Consider the following 22,098-nt stretch of genomic DNA (forward strand, 5'->3'; position numbering starts at 1 on the left):
ACAACTCCCAGCATGCTCGGACAGCCGTTGGCTGTCCGGGCATGCTGGGAGTTGTAGTTTTGCAACAGCTGGAGGCCCCCTAGTTGGGGAAGCACTGCTCTACACAGTGACCATGTGTAGTCCTGGTCTGTGGCAGGTGTCCTTTCTATACAGGTGTCTATATTAGACTTGTGCCTTCTCGTTCCTATTAAAACTTTAATCTATTGCAATCTTTACAGATTAACCCTGACACTATAGTGGAGGTGTGGAAGGGAGAAAACTATCAGGAAGAACTGTACAAAGTGACAGATGCGGGCTTGTCTGCCATCCTCTCTTCCCCCTGGTACCTAGATTATATTAGCTATGGTCAGGACTGGCAGAAATACTACAAAGTTGAGCCACTAAATTTCAATGGTTGGTTAACATTTAAATCTTCATTTAATATCTTCTAATTTATTAATCATTTTGGCTTCCTTTAACAATTAACATCATTCTTGAGTTTATATTGTAATATACTTGGGCCACAAAGGTCACCAGATTTAGGACTGTCTATTTATTAACGCCTTCCTCGCATACATAAAGTAAATATACCACCAAGACGTCTTTTTCTCTAACATTAAATAATATAAAAAAATAAATAAAAAAAATTAGTTAAAGGGGTTATCCAGGAAAACTATATGTATGTGTATATGTATGTGTACGTGTATGTGTATATGTATATGTATATGTATATATATATGTATATATGTGTATATATATATATATATATATGTATGTGTATATATGTGTGTGTGTATATTTATTTATTTATTTATTTATTTATTTATTTATTTATTTATTTATTTATTTATTTATTCATTCATTCATTCATTCATTCATTCATTCATTCTCAACTGGCTCCAGAAAGTTAAACAGATTTGTAAATTACTTCTATAAAAAAAAAAAATCTTAATCCTTTCAGTACTTATGAGCTAATGAAGTTGAGTTGTTCTTTTCTGTCTAAGTGCTCTCTGACACCTGTCTCAGGAACCACCCAGTTTAGAAGCAAATCCCCATAGCAAACCTCTTCTACTCTGTGCAGTTCCCAAGACAAGCAGAGATGTCAGCAGAGTGCACTGTTGCCAGACAGAAAGGAACAACTCAGCTACAGCAGCTGATAATTATTGAAAGGATTAATATTTTTTAATAGAAGTAATTTACAAATCTGTTTTAACTTTCTGGTGCCAGTTGATATATATATATATATATATATAAAAAAAAGTTTTTTTCCTGGAATACCCCTTTAAGGTGGATTATGAAGAAAATTAACGAAGAAAAATTAATTTCAGGTTGACTTTTGGGTCACTTTTGTATGTCAGTATTATTGCAGCATTAGCCCATTTTCCTATGGAAAACAAGGTGATGGTCGCTCTTGCTGCTTCGTAGCCTAAGGTACAGATTCAACAGCTCACAGCTAAAACCGAAGGAGACAGACAGCAGGTTAGGTTCACACCACTGGTATTTGTTCTAGAACAAGAAACAAACGGCCATGTTGGGTTGGCTTCTCTATGAACATAATGGCACCCACTAGATCCAACTAACTTTAACCCCTTAAGGACCAGGCCAGTTAAATTTTTTGCATTTTCGTTTTTTTCCTCCTTGTCTTCTAAAAATCGTAACTTTTATATTTTCATCCACAGACTAGTATGAGGGCTTGATTTTTGCGCGACCAGTTGTCCTGCATATTAGCATCACTCATTTTACCATAAAATGTACGGCGCAACCAAAAAATACTATTTTTGTGTGGGAAAATTGAAAAAGAAAACCGCAACTTTGCAAATTTTGGAAGGTTTTGTTTTCACGCCGTACAATTTACGGTAAAAATGACATGTGTTCTTTACTCTCTGGGTCAATACGATTAAAATGATACCCATTATTATATACTTTTCTATTATTGTTGCGCTTTTAAAAAATCGCAAACTTTTTAACCAAATTAGTATGTTTAAAATCCTTCTATTTTTGACGACCTATAACTTTTTTTTTTTCTCTCCATATAAGCGGCGGTATGAGGGCTCCTTTTTTGCGCCATGATCTGTACTTTTTATTGATGCCACATTTGTGAATATAAAACTTTTTTTTTTTATTTTTTTTATTTTAATAAAATGTGACAAATCAGCAATTTTGTGTGTTTTACGTTCACGCCGTTCATTTTACGGGATCATTAACATTATATTTTAATAGTTCGGACATTTACGCACGCAGTGATACCAAATATGTGTATAAATATATATATTTTTTTTTACACTTTATGGGGGTAAAATGGGAAAAGGACATTTTACATTTTTTGGGGTGGAGGGGATTTTAAAAAAATGCACTTTTTTTTTTTTCTTTTTTTACTTTCATTTTTACACTTTAGTAGTTCCCATAGGGAACTATTTACAGCAATCCTTTGATTGCTAATACTGTTCAGTGCTATGCATAGGGCATAGCACTGATCAGTGTTATCGTGATCTTTTACTCTGGTCTGCTTGATGTCAGACCAGAGCAGAAGACCCTGGGAGACGGTCGGAGCCAGGTGAGTGGACCTCCGGCTGCCATACTGGATGATCGGACCCCCTGTGGCAGCGCTGCGGGCGATCCGATCATCCATTTAAAGTACCGCACTACCGCAGATGCCATGATCTGTATTGATCATGGCATCTGAGGGATTAATGACGGATGTCCGCCATTATCGGCGGGTCCCTGGCTGCTGATAGCAGCCGGGACCTGCCGTGCATGACGGGAGCCGGTGCTCGTGGTCATGGTGGAGCGTAAATGTACGTCATGGTGCGTTAAATACCATTGCACCATGACATACATTTACGTCCATTGTTAACAGGCCCTGTAAGGTCTCTGTCATGGCACCCTGCTTTTTGCCAGACATAATAGCATAGGTTGTTGTTAATGTCTATCATTTTTAGTGGAATCTATGATCGAGGCTTCTATTGCAGATGTAAACCTAGCCTAAAGTGAAATTGGGTTAAATCGCTATTCATAGCCTAGTGTTTGGAGACCATGCTGGGAGAAAGTATTGCAACATCTGGAGGTTTGTAGACCACTGGGATAGCCTATCGTATCGGATTGGGGGAGGCCTGACTTGTGACACCCCACATATCATCTGCCTGAAGAAGCACCCCATCCCGTTCACTGTTTACCAGCCACAATGCAATACATATGGTAGAAGCGGTGTCTGGTATAGCAGCTCATTCCTTTTGCCTTGACTAAGTGCTCGTTCACATTTGCATTGGAGATTATTGCAAGTACATTTTTTTTCCTTCTCAACTCCTGAAAACAACCCTTCGGCTCATCCTTGTCAGGATTCAATGCCCCTCCCCCAATAAAGATTTAAAGCCCCCCCTTTTGCCCATTTTAATAAAAATAAAAAAAAGCGTAAAAAATTATACATAATTAAACTTATTATATATCTCTGTATGCGTAAATGTCTGAACTATAAAAATATAATGTTAATGATCCTGTACGGTGAACTGTGTAAACGTAAAAAAAAAGTCCCAAATTTCTGCTTTCTGGTCATATCACATTGCAAAAAAAAATTATAAAAAGCGATCAAAAAGTCATACGCAAAAAGGATAATAAAAAAAAAAAATACAGATCATGGCGCAAAAATTAGCTCTCATACAGACCTGTATATGGAAAAGTTCGAAAGTTAGAGGTGGTCAAAATAGGGCAATTTTAATTTGAAAAGAAATTAAAAAAGAAAAGCACTTCCTCTGGAGCATACAGCAGCTAAGTACTGGAAGGATTAAGGTTTTTAAGTAGAAGTAATTTACTAATCTGTAACTTACTGGCACAGTTGATTTAAAAAAATAAAATAAAATTTCCACCGGAGTAACCCTTTACGTGTGGTACAGGCTCCTAACCACCCTATATGTTCTAGCTACACCGCAAATTATGCACTATAGCTACTGCCTTCTCTTCACTTTAGAATACAAATAAAAAATATGGCTGCCGGTATTGCAGCTGTGTAGAGGCGATATGACTAGATACCATCTATGGTTACAGTGGCGAAGTATATGTCATCATATGGTGTAAACTAACTTCATTCCATATGCTACTATATCGTCTCTCTGATGTCTGTGAGCCGAAATAAAGACGTTAAGCATTCATCCGAGCTGACCTCGCTGGACATTCCTTTCTTTATATGCTACTATTGTTTAGAAATATCTGGCTTTTCTAGCTTCTCTTCTTGGATGCCCTTGCCTTGTTGTCTTCGTTGAATTATTTTAGAATGTAATGTTTCCCTGTTACCCAGGTCCTCAGCAGCCACTCAAGGGCAGCGCTTTTTGTTCATTATGGGGATGATTTTTTCTGTTACCTGCAAAGTATTCCAGGGAAGTCTTTTCTTAAAGGGGTACTTCACCCCTAGACATCTTATCCCCTGGGGACCCCCGCAATATTGCATGTGGCACCCACCTGTTTCTTGTCCGGAAGCGCTGGAGGGTCTGGGTCACGACAACGGGAACGGAAGTCCGTGACGTCACGACTCCACCCCTGTGGGACGTCACGCTCCCTCTCATAGACTTGCATTGAGGGGACGGGCTGTGACTTTACACGGTGTCGTGACGTCACAGACTTCTGTTCCTGTGGTCGCGACCCAGACCCTCCAGCGCTTCCGGACAAGAAACAGGTGGGTGCCACATGCAATATTGCGGGGGTCCCCAGCGGCGGGACCCCCGCAATCAGACATCTTATGCCCTATCCTTTGGATAGGGGATGAGATGTCTAGGGGTGGAGTACCCCTTTTAACATCTCCATACTAGGTGTCTGGTTGAGATAGCAGAGGGTTTTTTGGGGCTTTGAGACCATACTCATATGTGTAGTCTTGCTTTCTTTGCAGGTGTAAGATACTTTATTAAATAAATGTTTAAATCCCTCAGTTGAAACCAGACACCGTTGTTGAAGTTTGGAAGGAAAGAGATTACCAACAGGAGATGTCGGCTGTTACGGCTGACGGGTTTCAGGTGCTTCTGACAGCTCCCTGGTACCTAAACCGTATTTCCTATGGTCAGGATTGGATTCAAGCCTACGGTGTTGAGCCAACAAACTTTAATGGTGTGTTCTGGTGCCTCTTTACTTCAACAAACCTTTCTGCATGTGACAGTTTTGAGAAATCAGTGGAGGAGCAGCAAGCTACGTGTTGTGAAACTATGGTTTATAATTTTGAGATTGTGCTACAACTTGGGAAGGGGAATCCTTAAAGGGCTATAGTGGCCATGAGGGCCCATGAAGGTATTGGGTGATTCCAGGTGACTGGTGCAGCCTTGTGGAATGGTCCAGGTGGGGTATTTGAAACTAGGACGAACAGTGGCTGGATATCACTTTGGTTCAACCTGATCTTGATGGGACCTTGGCTGTATATAAAAAGAAATATGGAAAGACAGCTCAGAGAAAGCTATGCCCCAGTTGTAAGGAAATAAAACAAAGTTCTTTATGGATGAAGAGCTATTAAGAGGGTGACCCTCTTGGGCTTCTTTCACACTGCCGTTAGTACATGGCAGTGTGATGGCCCGTTGGGAGAGCTGGGCAGAATATCTGGAGAAAAATTACCGTATATACTCGAGTATAAGCCGACCCGAATATAAGCCGAGGCCCCTAATTTCACCCCAAAAACCCAGGAAAAGTTATCGACTCGACTATAAGCCTAGGGTGGGAAATACATCATCCAGACCTCCGTTATTAACACCCTCATCATCATCCCCCCCCCTTCATCATCACCGCCTGTCATCATCCCCCTGTCATCATCCCACACCCCCCCTTCATCATCACCGCCTGTCATGATCCACCGGTCATCATCCCACACACCCCCCTTCATCATCACCGCTTGTCAATGTCTGAAGAGTGGTCTTCAACCTGCGGACCTCCAGATGTATCAAAACTACAGCTCCCAGCATGCCCGGACAGCCATCGGCTGTCCGGGCATGCTGGGAGTTGTAGTTTTGAAACATTTGGAGGTCCGCAGGTTGAAGACCACTGCGGCCTTTGTCATCATCCAGACCCCCCCCCCTTTAGTTTTGTACTCTCCTCCCCTCGGCGGGAAGTTGGGGTGAGCTGGTACGGGCCATCTGTGCTGCAGGGACCGTCCGGTGGGATAGTTGTTCCGGGCTGTCCATCTTCACCGGGGGGCCTCTTCTCCGCGCTTCGTCCCAGAATAGAGACTTTGCCTTGACTAAGACGCACAGGGACGTTGCGCATGAACGTCCCTGTGCATTGTCGTCAAGGCAACGTCACTATTCTGGGGCCAGGCCCGAAGCACGGAGAAGAGGCCCCCCCGGTGAAGATGGACAGCCCGGAACGACTATCCCTCCCCACCGGACGGTCCCTGCAGCACAGATGGCCTGGACCAGCTCACCCTAACTTCCCGCCGAGGGGAGGCGAGTACAAAACTAAAGGGGGGGGGGGGGGGGGGTTGGATGATGACCAAGGCCGCAGTGGTCTTCAACCTGCGGACCTCCAGAGGTTTCAAAACTCTGGACATGTCCGGGCATGCTGGGAGTTGTAGTTTTGAAACATCTGGAGGTCCGCAGGTTGGAGACAACTGATGGCGGATAGTTCACTCGAGTATAAGCCTAGGGGGGTGTTTTCAGCACGAAAAATCGTGCTGAAAAACTCTGCTTACACTCGAGTATATACGGTACTGCTTGTGCGGTCTTCTTCTCCTGCTATTCATAACTCTGCCTAGCAGCCCCCATAATAGTAAATGGGAGCCGGAGGGACCTGTTGCCTGCCCGTTGCTCCCAGTCATCCCGTCATGAGAATGGCCATTAATAGTCAGAGACAGAGACTTTTATGGCCGTTCTTGATGGGGAGCAACGGCAGTGTGAAAGTGGCCTTACATGTATTTTGAATTGCTCCATCTTCCATCACTGTGTAATTGTCATCTGTTCTATGGACACTGGCAATAGATGAACATTAAAGGGGTACTCCTGTGGAAAACTTTATATATATCTCTCCCTCAAAAAGACTACTTCTTTGAGAAGACCACCCCCTTATCCAGGCCAGATTTAGTGACCATTTTTTACTATGCTTTCTTTTAGCAGACCATCTCACTAGAAGAGCACTTTTATTTGTGCAATATTGGGTGTCATCTTAAAGGGGTACTCCGGTGAAAACCTTTTTTTTCTTTTAAATCAACTGGTGGCAGAAAGTTAAACATATTTGTGAATTACTTCTATTAAAAAAATCTTAATCCTTCCAGTACTTAGCTGCTGAATGATGGAGGAAATTATTTTCTTTTTGGAACACTGATGACATCACGAACACAGTGCTCTCTGCTGACATCTCTGTTCATTTTAGCAACCATGCATAGCAGATGTCTGTTAAGGGCAGCATGGTGGCTCAGTGGTTAGCACAGTGCTGGGGACTTGGGTTCAAATCCCACTAAGCACAACAATAAATAAAGCATTATTATTATAATAATGTCAGCAGAGAGAACTGTGTGATCGTGATGTCATCAGAGAGCCTTCCAAAAAGAAAAGAATTTCCTCTGTGGTATTCAGCAGCTAATAAGTACAAGAAGGATTAAGATTTTTTAATAGAAGTAATTTACAAATGTTTAACTTTCTGCCACCAGTTGATTTAAAAGAAAAAAGGTTTTCACTGGAGTACCCTTTTAAAGAGATGAGATATTCTCTATCATTTTCAAGACTTGGTTCAATAAAAGAAAACTATATATAGAGCCTTATTGTAACCTTAGAGAATTAGGCTGTGACTACAATCCTCTGTCTTGTGCATTTCATAGTACTGAGTATTTTATTATGGCCATGATGAGTCTGATCTACAAGTCTCTGCTTAGTTTACTGTGCACACAGGACCATGTATGTAAACTCTTTGTGAGGAAATATCTGCTTAGCTTGCTCTTGTATTCGGAATGTGAACCTTTGCACTAAGGACATGGGTGCCAATATGTACATGCTTTCTGCTATCCTTTTTTTGTGCTTTAGACTTGTCTTCAGTGCAGATTTAGTTTTTCTGTAAGGCCTCATGTACATATTATGACATATGTTTAATATGGTACACATTGAACAGTTGTCAACCTTTAGAGGCACTGTATGTACGTCCTATTTTACATGCTCCATACACAGCCCAAAAAATACCCAAACTGTCCTCGTATATGGTCTTGGAAACTCAAACTTATATAGGACCATTATTTGTGATAAATGTGATGTTTTATGTTATACCTGCTCTGTTTTGACTTTGTCGCCTTTTGCATGAGTAAAAACCATGGACACTGGGTTTGGGTGCACCATGTAAATATGGGAGAGGTGTATGTTTGCATGGACTAATGGATGACTCTTGGTGCCGCAGGGACCGCTCAGCAGAAGGAGCTTGTGATTGGCGGTGAAGCTTGTTTATGGGGAGAGTTTGTGGACGCTTCAAACCTCACTCCAAGATTGTGGTAAGTTGAGACCACATCTCTCTCCTTTTAAAGACTTAGTCAGTATAGGGTTACTAAAGTTCCATGATACAGCATTAATTGGCATTTTGGGGGAGATTTATCAAAATCTGTCCAGAGGAAAAGTTGCCCACAGCAACCAATCATCTTCCTTCTTTCATTTTGAAGAGGCCTTGTTAAAAATGAAAGAAGCAAGCTGGTTGCTATGGGCAACTTTTCCACTGCAGAGGTTTTTATAAATCTCCCCCTTTTAGGACTGAGTATGTAACAGAAGATAGTGAGAATTCCTCCTGCTTTTCTTGCCTTCTATATTTTCTTGACAAAATATCCAAAAATAATGTCTCCTGTTATATGTTGTAATGAAATCCACAACTACCCAAGAACCTGCAGTACTGATGCTGCTCTCGTTGCACAGGCCCAGAGCCAGCGCTGTTGCAGAAAGACTTTGGAGTAACAAGGATGTCACCTCGGTGGGAGATGCCTATAGCAGACTTATCAAGCATCGTTGCCGTATGGTCAGGTAAATCCACAGCTCTTCTCTACAAACTTCAGACATTATTGCCGTCATTATGATGATTACTACTTTATTGCCATGTGTATTATCTCCTAGAAAATGTTGCTTTAGATGATAGGCATTACATCATAGCACAATATATTTTTCTACCTTTTCTCTGAAGTTAAAAGTTCTAAGGTGGCACCCATAACAATCTTGCTGAACCTACAGTTGTGCTTAAATGTCTGCATACCCTTGGAGATTGGGATATATATAATATAATATATAATATAAAACATGAGCAAGCAGGCAAAACACTCTTATGGAATTGATATTTAAAATACATCTGCAGCGAAACCAACTTTTCTCGGTCACTCTTCATTTGGGGACACTTATACTGATGGGTATATGCTCTTGCCACTAGGAGGCGTTGACACTAGGAAAAAAAAAGTCGTCTGCGTCCTGGCAAGATATACCCGCCCACTGGAAGTGAGGTAATGAGTTTTAGCTATTGTCAGTAGGAGGCAAGACACAGGTCAGGGAGCTCCCCAGACCTGGTCTTTTTTGATTATTTTCTAGTAAGGGCAGTTTAGTTAGGTTTTTCCCTTTCTCAGGTGGGGGTTCAGGAGCATGGCGCTACCTGTTTCCCCATATGCGACAAAGGGGCATGGAACATAACAGTATGGGCCATTAACCCCTTATCTGCAGCGCCTGGAGGTTGTACCCTGGTTCCAGGTCCCCCACTGCCCCTGCTCGCCCCACTATCTTAGCCTGGTATGATGCAGCGTGGCCATAAGCTGGTTGAAGACGCCTGGGTGAGTATAAGAAGATGGCATTCGCAGGTGAGTAGATTACCCCCTCCCCATTCCTCCCCCCTTTCTCTTTAAAAAGGGACTCTGTCTTTTATTGGGAGCTTTATGTGTGGGGCTCACTCAGGTCCCTTGGGGGGGGGGGGGGGCTGTGTTTTCTGTGTACTAGGTTTTTTGGAGGACAGCCGCCGGCCCTTTGCAGCAGCTACCTCCGCAGGGGTTCTTCCCTGCTCACCTCTGAACTGCATTCTGCCAGCTATATTGGTTTTGCTTACCCCCCACTGTGGGGGTCAGCAGCACTCTGGGTGAGGGGGTTATGGCGGAACATGGCTCTGCCCTTCTTCTCCCCCCGAGCCAGCGCGTGATCTGGGAGGCCAGGCTGCTCCTCCTCTTCAGGATCAGGGGTTATGGCGACACGTGGCTCCGCCTTTCTTGTACCCCTGAGCCAGCGCGCGAACCGGGAGGCCAGACAGCCCCTCCCCTCCAGGTTCGCACACGCCACTGCTTCTTCTTACGACGGGTGCTTACGAGTGGGTGCGGCGGTTAAACACCTCTGTTCTGGCAGAGGGCCTGATGGGGCGACACAGTCAGTTCAGTCCCCCCCCCCCCATATGCCTCCAGGTATCTTTCCTGGGTTCTTGTGCAGGGTGGCTCAGGCACCTGCTCTGTTGCCTTAGTCTTTGCCCGGAATGGCTCTGAACATGGTTGGTTGTGTGTGCTTTTTACTTGCATTCGTAGTCACGTCTTGTATTTTGGCCAGCTCCAGTGTGCAGGATTCTGATCCCTCATGGGACACAAGTTGGCTCCTCCATACCGCAATGGGTTGTCACAGGGGCCCTGGGGGCTATGTCCACCCGGTACTTCGTCCCATGGCTGTGGGGCGGCATTGCCCTGCTCCTACAGTGCCTGGTGCACTTTGACATTCCCTCTTCCACAGGGGGTACAGGGATCAGGGAGCTTGGCATGGTCAGTACCTGAGTTTCATCTCTACCACCCCTTGTTTCCCCTCCACTAGGGGGACTATTTCGTTGAGCACTTTCTACTGCCAAGATGGAGCCATCTCTCTTTTCCCACTATATAGGTGGGGTACCTGACTGGGCCCTTGTTTTTTTTGTTGAGAGCAATCAACAGAGCTCTTTGCTGTAGAGCTGCAATGATTAATCAATAAAATCGATTAAATTCGATAACGGGAGTTGTTGTCGACGAGTCCCGTTATCGAATAATCGTCCGATTCGTTGTCCGCGGCGGCAGTGAATGAATGAAGCTAACATGTCCAGCATGTTGGCTTCATTCATTCACCGCCACCACCCAACATGTCCCTGCTGCTGCTCTTCTCCTAGCGCAATTAGCGCAGCGTCGGGACATGTCTATTCTTTGCTCACCTCTGTACCCGACAGAGATGAGCAGCAGATAATAGACCTGTCCCGGCGTTGCGTTAATTGCGCTAGGAGTAGAGCAGCAGAAGGGACATGTCGGGCGGCGGTGAATGGAAGTATCAGGCCAATACTAGCAATTTGCATGGTATCGGGGACTCGTTCAATGTCCCCGATACCAAAACCGATACCTGCTTCTCCCGTTCTCCCGTCCCATGGAGGAGCATGTGACACACACGTCACTCCACCTCCTCCCCCGCGACCCAGCGTAACTCTACGGAGGAAGCAGAGTGACGTGTGTCACATGCTCCTCCATAGGACGACATGATGCGGACGGGAGAACGGGGCAGAGGACCGCCGCAGGTGAGTGCTGTCTACAAGGGTGGGAGCTGCTGTCTACAAGGGTGGGAGCTGCCGTCTAAAGTGGGGTGGCTGCTACTAGTGTCTAAAGTGGGGTGGCCCTGCTGCCTAAAGGGAGGGGGGCGCCCTGCTGCCTAAAGGGGGGAAAAGGGTGCAATGCTCTGCACATACCCCCATCTTTATAGGAATACACTGCTATACACGGGGGGGGGGGGGGTGGGGGTGTGTATGTGCAGACTGCATAGCACCCTAGGTTCTGTAAAAGCACATACCCCCATGTGTATAGGAGTGCTATATGAAAAAAAAAAAGAAACAAAAAAAAGTAACTTGACCGCTCCCCCCCAATAAAAATTTGCTCCCCCTTTTCCTATTGCTATACAAAAAAGTAAAATAACTTTTTTTTCTTTTACAGATTTGATACTACCGTATGGCTAGCTGTCTGAACTATTAAAATATTAGTGAATCATTAAAATTTTATTTTAATAGTCCAGACAGTTACCCATGCGGCAATATCAAATTTATGCTGGGTTCTGTACAGGATCATTAATAATGATCTCCCTGCTGTTTTTCTGCCATGTCCCGTTGAATCGGTTTGCCTCTGGGTGGGGCTCTCTTGTGCCCTTTTCCATTCTTGTTTCCCAGCCACTTGGCCCTCTGTCTGGTTCTGTGTTCTTTGGTGTTGTTCCTATCTGCTGCTGGGATGGTTCTGGCCCATCTGGCTTCCTAGTCGACTTTTTCTTGTCTCTCTATATGCCCGGTGTGTCTTGAGTCTCTACAGAGGATGGTCCCTTCCTTTGGCATCCTAGTCCATCTCCTTGGACAGGGGATCTTCCGGGAGCTCAGTTCCTGGGCCTCGGCTGTCTCTGCCCAGAATCTCGTCCGCAGGCCTTGTGGACACGTGAGTTCGGTCTCTGGACTGATTCCCTTTCTCTGGTGGTTGTTTTTCCCAGAGCGACCAAGAAAAGGAGATTTTTCTGTACTCACCGTAAAATCTTTCTCATAGCCTTCGTTGGGGGGGACACCGCACCCACCCATTTCTTCAATTTTTGTCTGGATGATCTTTTCCGGTTGTGTGTTTTTTTTTTGTCTGGGATTCTTTTCTCTGGCCCTTCGGACTTGTTATTTGTTGGCTCCTCCGACTGGTTTGTGACAAAACTAATTACCTCACTTCCAGTGGGCGGGTATATCCTGCCAGGGAGGAGCTGACTTTTTTTTTGTTGTGCCAGCGCCTTCTATTGGCAAGAGCATATACCCATCAGTATAGGTGTCCCCCCCCCCCCCCCCCCCCCCCCCCCCCCCCCCCCCCAAATGAAGGCTACGAGAGATTTTACGGTGAGTACAAAAAAAATCTCGTTATCCACTATCCACAGGATAGTGGATGTGTCTGATTGTGGGGGGTTCGACCAATCTCCCAAATGGGGCCCCCGCATTGCTACTGAGGTCGACAGTACACCCCCTCCCCTTACAGCTCTATGGGAGAGGCGAGGAGGCACGGACGCTGCATCCCATGCGCAACGTTCGTGCAGAAGAATGCAAATGGTCTGGCAGCATATTCTGATAACATGTGAAAACTGATGGTCAGATGAATGCAGCAAGACTCTCTGTCTTTAGCGCTCACAAAGTTCTGAAATCTTTCTTGATTTACCTGACCTTGTGTTGGTATCAACAGCTTCTCAAATCTTCCACTTCTGATTGAGCAGTACTGACTTGCAAAGCCTCTAATGCCAATATTTGTGTATCCTTTTATCTTTTATGAAGTTCCGGAACCTTGTCACAGGTCTTTTCGGCTCCTCATGGCTCAGTTCAGTGCCTCTATTTAAGAACAGACTCAATTGGGGAGATCTATCAAAACCTGTGCAAAGGAAAAGATGACAGTTGCCCATAGCAACCAATCAGCTTTTTAAAATTTTTTAAAAGGCCCCTGGAAAAGAGAAGCAAGCGGATTGGTTGCTATGGGCAACTAGTCAGTTTCTTCCCTCAGCACAGGTTATAATAGGTCTCCTCAATTAACTACTTATACACAGACGCCAATTGCAATTTAAAAAGCCACAGATGTAGGAAATTCACCTTTGCCATTTTAACATGTTTGGCCAACTATGGGTTTATAAATGGCTTCATATGATCAATATCCTTAAAAGACAGGTGTCCTTTTATTTTTTATTATTATTATTTTTTTTGCATGTTCAGTCATCTGATCAAAAGTTGTCCCATATTTAACAATTGTGGAATATGCAAACAACTGTATGAACAACTTGAGCTACCATGTGCATGAACACTAATAAATGCTTATATTGTGATGTGTCCCTACAGCGGTCATAAAGTATTTCTTTACTAGAACTGATCAAAAGCCTGTGTGGTACTGGACCTTTAAGATAGTACCACTATGTGCAGGCACATGTCAGTTTAGTTTTACTGTTTGATTTATCACAGGCTATTGTTTTTGAAAGTCGATATATCTGCCAAACAGTTGACATTTTGATTGTGTTTTCTGTAGGCGTGGAATCGCTGCTGAGCCACTATATGTAGGATTCTGTGAACATGAGCCCAATCTTTAGATCCAGAAGACAGAAAGTGGAAGGAGGATGAATTGTGGACCAAATACAATGCACAAAGCTGTTCTGGGTGGCATTTTGTGATTACAGGGCACCAATCACAACATGGGATTTTTATTCTGTAAAGCTTTAAATCATTTGATTTCTTACTTTTTGAAAAAGTTGAATTGTAAACTTTATGTACAGTTTGATGTGATAAAGTCTTTACAGTAAACTGTGGTTTTAATGCTCATTTTACTAACAAACAACGATCAGCTTGAACAGTTTTGTGTCACCCTTAGGCTGGAATTCCATATTTTTTATTTATTTATTTTTTATCCTTTTGGCGTTTTTTCACTCTTTCAGCTCCTTGGCGGTTTTGCTAAATCGCAGCATGTTGAGCCTATGGCGTTTTTTCCCTGAAATCGTGGCATCTTACTCCCATAGAAGTCTATGGGAGTAAAGAAAAACGCCATGTAGATTTAAACTTTGGCGTTTTTTTTAGGTGGTTTTTTATTCTTTTTTGGACTTTTTTTGATCCAAAAAAGTGATGGAGATACTTTTATTTTTTTTATTTATTTATTTTTTAAATATTGTATTTAACGAAATGTATCTTTTTTCATAACAAAATTTTTAAACAGCGATCAATTTGTGTGCGGGCAGGGCACTAGAAATGTAGCAGACAATAATAAAAATGTAGTGTTTTTTACTTTTTTTTTTAATATATTTTTTTTATTAATTTTTTTTAAGGTAATACTAATACTCCCAGCATGGAACACACTGTACTAATTGCCTGTACTAATTGACAGATCGCCCCAAGTCTGTTGCAATCCTCCTGTATAATGTATAGATGCGGCCTGCACTCTTCTACTGTTGGAAATATGAATAGGTGTGTATATATGTCAGTGCAGGGGACCATAGAAGTGCGGCCGGCCGCATCTATACATTATACAGTAGGATTGCAGCGGGTGTCAGAAGTGACACACGCTGTGATCTTTCCTTAACTGCAGGTACTACTGCTCCCAGCATGGAGCAGTGTGTGCTCCATGTTGGGAGCAGTAGTACCTGCAGATCGTCCTATCTATTGCAGAGATGGAGTGGCTTTCTTCTGCACTCCGCATCTCTGCGGCCAGTGATATGAATAGAACATCACTCATTCATATTTCCCTCTGAGAGCAGCAACCATCCAGCCAATCCCCACTCTGGGCAGAAAATATGATTGAGTGATGTGAATTTCTATTCTAGTACAGAGCAGAGATGCGAGCGCATCTCTGCAATAGATAGGACAATTGCATCGGGTGTCAGGAGTGATACCTGCTGTGATCTGTCTATTAGTACAGGTACTACTACTCCCAGCATGGAACAACCTAAAAAAAAGAGAAAAAAAAGTGAAACACACACTTTTAAAAATTAAATTAAAATGTTGTTATAAAAAAATAGTTAAATACATTTTTCCCATCCCTACTGCATTTTTAATTTATTTTTTTTGGTACCCAACAAATTTTGAAGAAAAAAAATAAATAAATAAAAAAAAAAAAAGGGGCCCAAAAGTGCAATTTCCACTCACATGCAAAAACGCAAGAAAAAAAAAAACATCAGACGCAAGAAATTGCACTGGTGTTTTTTTTTCTGGCTTTTTTTTTTTCAGTGAAAAAAAATGCAGGAAAAAAAGAGTGGAATCCTAGCCTTATTCAGACAGAAGACTTGGATCCTAGCTGTTACCTATCCTGAAGCATTAAAAAGCTATAGAGGAAGACGTAGGATATGTAAAAGGAAAAAAAAAAAAAAAAAAACAGAAAAGCCGCAAAAATAGAGACAGAAAGATTTACTGCCAAGGAGAGTAAAACTAACCCCAAAATGTTCTTTAATTGTATAAATAGCAAAAAGGTTAAAAATGAAAGTGTAGGCCCTTTACAAAGTGATGAGGGAGAAATTGTAAACTGAGATCAGGAAAAAGCTAATATAGTAAACAAATTCTTCTCCACTGTATTCACTGAGGAAAATGAAATGCCAGGTGAAATACAGTGTGATAAGGTAAACTCCCCAGTACAGGTCACCTGTCTAACCCAGTAAGAAGTACAGTGCTGCCTACAAAAAATCTAAATAGAACACGGGGGTGAAATCCATCTGGACCTGGTGATTTGTCTAAGGGAGTTAAGGAAAGTAATAGACAGGCCCCCATTTCTAATATTCAATGACTCTTTAGTGACAGGGTCTGTTCCCCAGGACTGGCGCATAGCAAATGTGGTGCCAATATTTAAAAGTGACCCCGGGAATTATAGGCCTATTAGTTTAACCTCCGTTGTATGTAAATAGTTTGAGGGTTTTCTAAGAGATGCTATTTTGGAATATTTTGATAGAAATAAATGTATGACCCCAGCATGGGTTTATGAGGGATCGGTCCTGTCAAACTAACCTGATCAGCTCCAGACTGGACCAGGGGCAATCGCTGGATGTCTTATATCTGGATTTTTCCAAAGCATTTGATAGGGTGCCACGTAAAAGATTGGTACATAAAATGAGAAGGATTGGGCTGGGGGGAGAATGTGTGTAAGTGGGTAAGTAACTGGCTCAGTGATAGGAAACAGGGTGGTTATTAATGGTACTTATTCTGATGGGGTAACTGTTACTAGTGGGGTACCACAGGGGTCAGTTTTCTAGCAGATAATACTAAACTATCTGAAGTGGTCAACACAATAGAGGACAGTGCACTGTTACAAATGGATCTGGATAGGTTGATGGTTTGGGCTGAGAGGTGGCAGATGAGGTTTAACACTGATAAATGTAAGGTAATGCACACGAGGAGGAAAAATCTGGGCTGGTATTATGTATTAAATGGGTAAACACTTGGGACGACTGACATGGAAAAGGATTTAGGAGTCTTAGTTAACAGTAAATTTAGCTGTAGTGACCAGTGTCAGGCAGCTGCTGCCAAGGCAAATAAAATCATGGGGTGCATCAATAGGGGCATAGATGCCCACGACAAGGAAATAATTCTACCGCTGTACAAATCACTAGTCAGACCACACATAGAATACTGTGTACAGTACTGGGCACCAGTGTACAAGAAAGATACAGTGGAGCTGGAGAGGGTTCAAAGACGGGCAACCAGAGTAATACGGGGAATGGGAGGACTACAGTACCCAGAAAGATTATCAGAATTGGGGTTATTTAGTTCAGAAAAAAGAAGGCTTAGGGGTGACCTAATAACTATGTATAAATATATCAGGGAACTGTACAGAGATCTCTCCCATGATCTATTAATACCCAGGACTGTATCTATAACAAGGGGGCATCCTCTGTCTTGAGGAAAGAAATTACCGGCTTTCCCATTGCCATGACCGCACCACCTGAGACAATACCAGAGACCAAGATAAGGGTGGGATAACAGTTTGGAGAACCTTACTAAAAAAAAAAAAAGGATAAATTGGAACAGCTCCCCACATCCAACCTATAGTGGCAAAAAAAAAAAAAAGGGTGGGGAGACTACCAGGTGGCCGCCTTACAGATTTGGTCTATCGAGGTCCCTCTCCTCTTTGCCCAAGAGGATGCAACTGCACAGGTAGAGTGAGCCTTGAGACCAACAGGAGGAGAAAGGCCAGAGGAGACATATGACAAACAAATAGCCTCCCTAATCCATCTAGTGTCACTTCTAACACTATTACCCTTATTCTGTAAAAAAACAAAAAAAAAAAACTGGCAGGCAGGAGATGCTCAACCCCAAATGCAGTTGTGCATATATACTGGGGGAGCAGATCCTGCCCTTGTAGTCTGTTGCTAGGGGCGATCCCCAGCATAAAAATGCATACAATGGGGGATGCCTACAACAGACTAAAAGTACCACAATGGCATCCTACACCAGATAAATGGTGTGGATGTGTAACAATTAGAATACAATACAAGAATTTGTATTGCGTTGGTGAGCGGGCTCGGGTATGTCCTTCATATAAGGGGAGATTTATCAAAACTTGTCTAGAGGAAAAGTTGCCCATAGCAACCAATCAGCTCGCTTCTTTCATTTTTGAAAAGGCCTTTGAAAAATAAGCGATCTGATTGGTTGCTATGAGCAACTCAGCAACTTCCCCCTGGACAGGTTTTGATAAATCTCCCCCATACTGGCTAATGTCTCAATTTTAACATCAGTAGTGAGGGTTAGCCAATGTCATTGTTTATATCTACCACAGTAGTGCACCTAAATTCCTGTATTGTACCCTTATTCTGTCCATGGAATTGCACAAATAGTCTATTTGATTTCCTAAAATCTTTAGTTCTTTCCAAATAAGAAAGAGCACACCTCCTTACCTCAAGCATATGAAAGGACTTTTCCCTATTTGTCAGATTGCTACAAAATTAGGGTAAGAGACTATCTCCTGAGATAAATGAAAATTTGACACCACTTTTGGCAAAAATGCTGGGTCAGTCCTAAGAACTATTCTGTCATCTAGGATACGAGTGTATGATTCAAGGCATGAAAATGTAGCCATTTCACCTACTCTACGAGAAGAGGTAACAGCTACCAGGAGAGCAGTCTTCAAAGTCAGGTGTCGATGGAGATGGAGGAAACTGGCTCAAATGGTTCACCACATAACATATTGGGGGATATTTATCAAAGCTGTCTATGTCCCGCATCAATATAGACCAAACTACAGAGGATTAGGCCAGTCTATTGTGCGCCTAATTTATCAAAAGTCACACGGCTCTTGATAAATTCTGCGCACTGCTTTAGACTGTATTTAAACCTGCTCCAGCATGGTCTGACATTTCGGCGTACTTTCAGCTTATGCGACTTGTCGCTGAAAAGTCACTTTTGATAAATTCAGCACCAATGCATTTTTTCATCTAAAATAGACTAGAATGCATCATGTTCTAAAAATCCTCTAAAGCAAAAGTCGCAGAAAAGTCGCACATATTTAGACTGCGACTTTCTGTGCGACAAATTTAGACTGGAAAAACCAGTCTAAATACTTTGATAAATATCCCCCATTGAGACCTAAAGTTAAATCCCAAAGAGGAGTTTTAGAATCTGGAGCCTTTTGGTTGCCTTAAAGAATCTTATAATCCATGGATGACTAGCTATAGACTGAGTGAACAAAGATCCTAGGGCTGACACTTGTACTTTGAGAGTGGCTAACGTAATACCTTTTTCTAAACCTTTCTGAAGAAAGTCCAGGATTGATGCAATATTGGGTTTGTTAAAGTCCACAAAGAATGGGTCTATAAAATAAAAGTAAGCCTTCCAGATCCTGCAGTATATTGCTGAGGTCACAGGCTTCCTACTTGATTGTAATGTAGAGATGACTGAATCGGATAAACCTTTGTTTCTCAGAACTACCCTTTCAAATTCCATGCAGTTAGGTGCAGACTGTGAGTATCTGGATGGAATATAGGACCCTGAAACAAAAGATCCGGTTGTTCCGGTCAGACCCCAAGGGTCTGTTAATGAAATCTCCTGAAGGCAGAGAGACAGATTAGATGAGGGCTCTTAGTTGTACCCTGTCTATTTATAAGGGCCACAGCAGTTGAATTATCTGTAAGAATAATCTTAACCTCTTTCTGAGAGAGAGTGTGTCCAATTGTCTGCAGGGCATGAAGGACTGACAGTAATTCTTTATAATTAGAGGACTTACACTGTAAAGAAGATTCCCAGGGCCCCTGAAAATCTTGGTTACCAACATGAGCTCCCCAAGGACTAGCATCAGTTGTAACAATAGTGGGGTGCATAATTCTCCAATCTAACCCCCTTGATACGTTTTTTCTATCCTGCCACCAAAGGCTGCCACATCAGTCTCAGGAAACAAAATAAAACTTCTATCAAGATCTTCAGGTGACCCAATCCAAACTTTTAGAAGCTCAGCCTGAAGGCAGCGGGAATGAAACTGAGCCCAGAGCACTGCAGGAAATGAGGCTGTAAATAAACCTAATAAAGACCTTCCTTTCCTAATGGTAATCTTAGGGGAACACATAACTTCTTCCACAAAATTTACAATTTTATCAATTTTACTCTGGGGAAGGAAGGATTTTTTCCTGTATATAAACCAAAATAATGCCCAAAAATACTTTCTGTTGGGTTGGGGATGGAGACTACTTCTCCCAATTTACTATTCAGCCTAGTTTTTCTATAATTTTTTAAAGGTGCGAGAAACAAGAGACTGTACCTTTTTGAAGCTGAGTCCGCCACCAGGAGAAAATTTTCCAGGTATGGGATGAATATTCCTTCCTCTTCCCTTATGTGCGCTGCCATCTCTGATACCACTTTTGTGAAGATCCTTGGAGCTACTGAGATCCCAAAGGGAAGGGCACAAAACTGAAGATGCATTAGGTTGGGGCCTAGGTGCACCGCAATTTTTAGGTATTTTTGAAAGTCTGGATGTATGGGTACATGGAAGTAGGCATCCTTTAAGTCGAGTGAGGCCACGAAGCAATTTTTTGTAAGCAGGTTTACAGTTGATCTCAGTGTTTCCATTTTGAATCTTTTGTATTTTATAAATCTGTTTAGAGGTTTTAAATTTATAACTACCCAAAAGGTGGTGGTGTTTTTTTTCACCAGGAATAGTGTGGAATTGAATCCCTGACACTCCTGACCTGACGGTACCTGTACTAGAACCCCATTTCCATTAACAGAAGGACTTCTTATTGCAATGAGATCTGAACTATTGACCCTAAGGGATATTTGGTTGTGAGAAAGCGAATGGGTGGAAGGCTGCAAAATTCCCAGCGCAGACCGTTCTGAATGATGTCCAGAAACTGAGAACTGCCTGCAATTTTTTGCCACGCTGGAAAGAAACCTTGCAGTCTGCCACCCACTCGCAGGACCCAGTCATTGAGACCCTGTTTTTTTTTTTTTTTTAGGAGGGTTGGTTGAACATGAGGCCACTATTCTTTTTGGAGAATTTCCTGCACCCCGACTGACCCCTTCCTCTATTCTGGCCTCCACCTCTCCCCATGGAATAAAAGGACTGGTTACATCTGCTAAAGTCAAAGGGAAAACCTTTCTTCCTATCATTTGCTTTCTTAAGTATATCAGAAAGGACAGACCCAAACAAATGCTCTCGTTCACATGGGATGGCACATAAATTATTTTTTGAGGATACTTCACCTGGCCAGTTTTTTAACCATAATGCCCTTCTAGCTGAATTTGATATCTGCCCATGCTGGGGCACTAACCTTTAGAGCATCTGAGGAGGAGTCAGCTAAGAAGGCTACCCCCTTATGGATAGTGGGGATGGAAGACAAGAGCTGTTCCCTTAGTACTTTATTTTGTATGTTAGAGGCCAACTGATCTAACCAAACTAGGACAGATCTGGCCACAGAAGTCCCGCTACATTAGGTTTCAAGGCTGACCCTGAAGCTTCCCATGTTCTTTTAAGAAACATGTCCATTCTTTAATTCATTGGATCCTTAAGGGTCCCAATGTCTTCAAAGGTAAGCGACCCCTTCCTAGGAGATTTTAGAAATGGACACGTCAATTTTTGGGGGGTGATCCCAAGTTTTAGTTTCAGTGTCAGCAAACTGATACTTTCTCTTTAGAACTTTTAGGCAAAAAAGTATTTTCTCTATCGGCTCCATAGGGGGACACAGACCATGGGTATATGCTGCTGTCTCTAGGAGGCTTGACACTATGGCAACAGAAAAGTTGGCTCCTCCCAGCAGGATATACCCGCCTCCAGGCCACTGAGCTAATCAGTTTTAGCTTAGTATCTTAAGGAGGTAGACACTGGTCTGGGTTCTCCCCAGACCAGGTCTCATTTTTTGTTTTCCTAGGTTAGGGAAGTGTTAGTTTTTTTTTTTTTATTCCTTTTTCTTTCTGTTTTCAGGTGGGAACATAGCGTTCACTGTTTCCCCATTTGCGATTGAGGGGGCACAGGCATCGTGGATGTATTGTCAACCCCCTCTCGCCAACGGTCCGCGCTTGGGGTTGTACCTCATGGGTCCGGGTCCCCCTACCTACCTGCTCGTCTTGCTGTTACAGCTTGGCATGATGCAGGTGACAAATGCTGACTTCATTAAGAAGACTTCATTAGGTACGTTTTTCAGAGTAAGGTGAGTATTTTCCCCCCTTTTTTCTTTAGGTGTAGAATTGCATCCTCTGGAGGCCCTAAGTTTTTTGCCCACTGTTCTTTGTACT

The 22,098-nt window shown here is 42.8% G+C and overlaps 1 protein-coding gene across 2 annotated transcripts in view; it reads left to right on the forward strand.

The window, feature by feature from the left end:
• The window catches only part of HEXB (hexosaminidase subunit beta), a 42,951-nt gene extending 28,743 nt beyond the window's left edge, over positions 1 to 14,208 (forward strand). The window contains exons 11-14 of one of the 2 annotated variants that reach the window (XM_056539979.1): positions 4,893 to 5,067; positions 8,320 to 8,410; positions 8,823 to 8,927; positions 13,937 to 14,208. In XM_056539979.1, coding sequence (XP_056395954.1) covers positions 4,893 to 5,067; positions 8,320 to 8,410; positions 8,823 to 8,927; positions 13,937 to 13,997 — 432 coding nt within the window. In that variant the 3' untranslated portion in view covers positions 13,998 to 14,208. Of the gene's footprint in view, positions 1 to 218; positions 394 to 4,892; positions 5,068 to 8,319; positions 8,411 to 8,822; positions 8,928 to 13,936 lie in introns of both variants that reach the window. The other variant, XM_056539970.1, reaches the window with a different exon arrangement.
• Positions 14,209 to 22,098: the final 7,890 nt, after the last annotated feature.

The sequence above is a fragment of the Hyla sarda genome, chromosome 1 (assembly GCF_029499605.1).
Source record: "Hyla sarda isolate aHylSar1 chromosome 1, aHylSar1.hap1, whole genome shotgun sequence".
Taxonomy (NCBI): Eukaryota; Metazoa; Chordata; class Amphibia; order Anura; family Hylidae; genus Hyla; species Hyla sarda.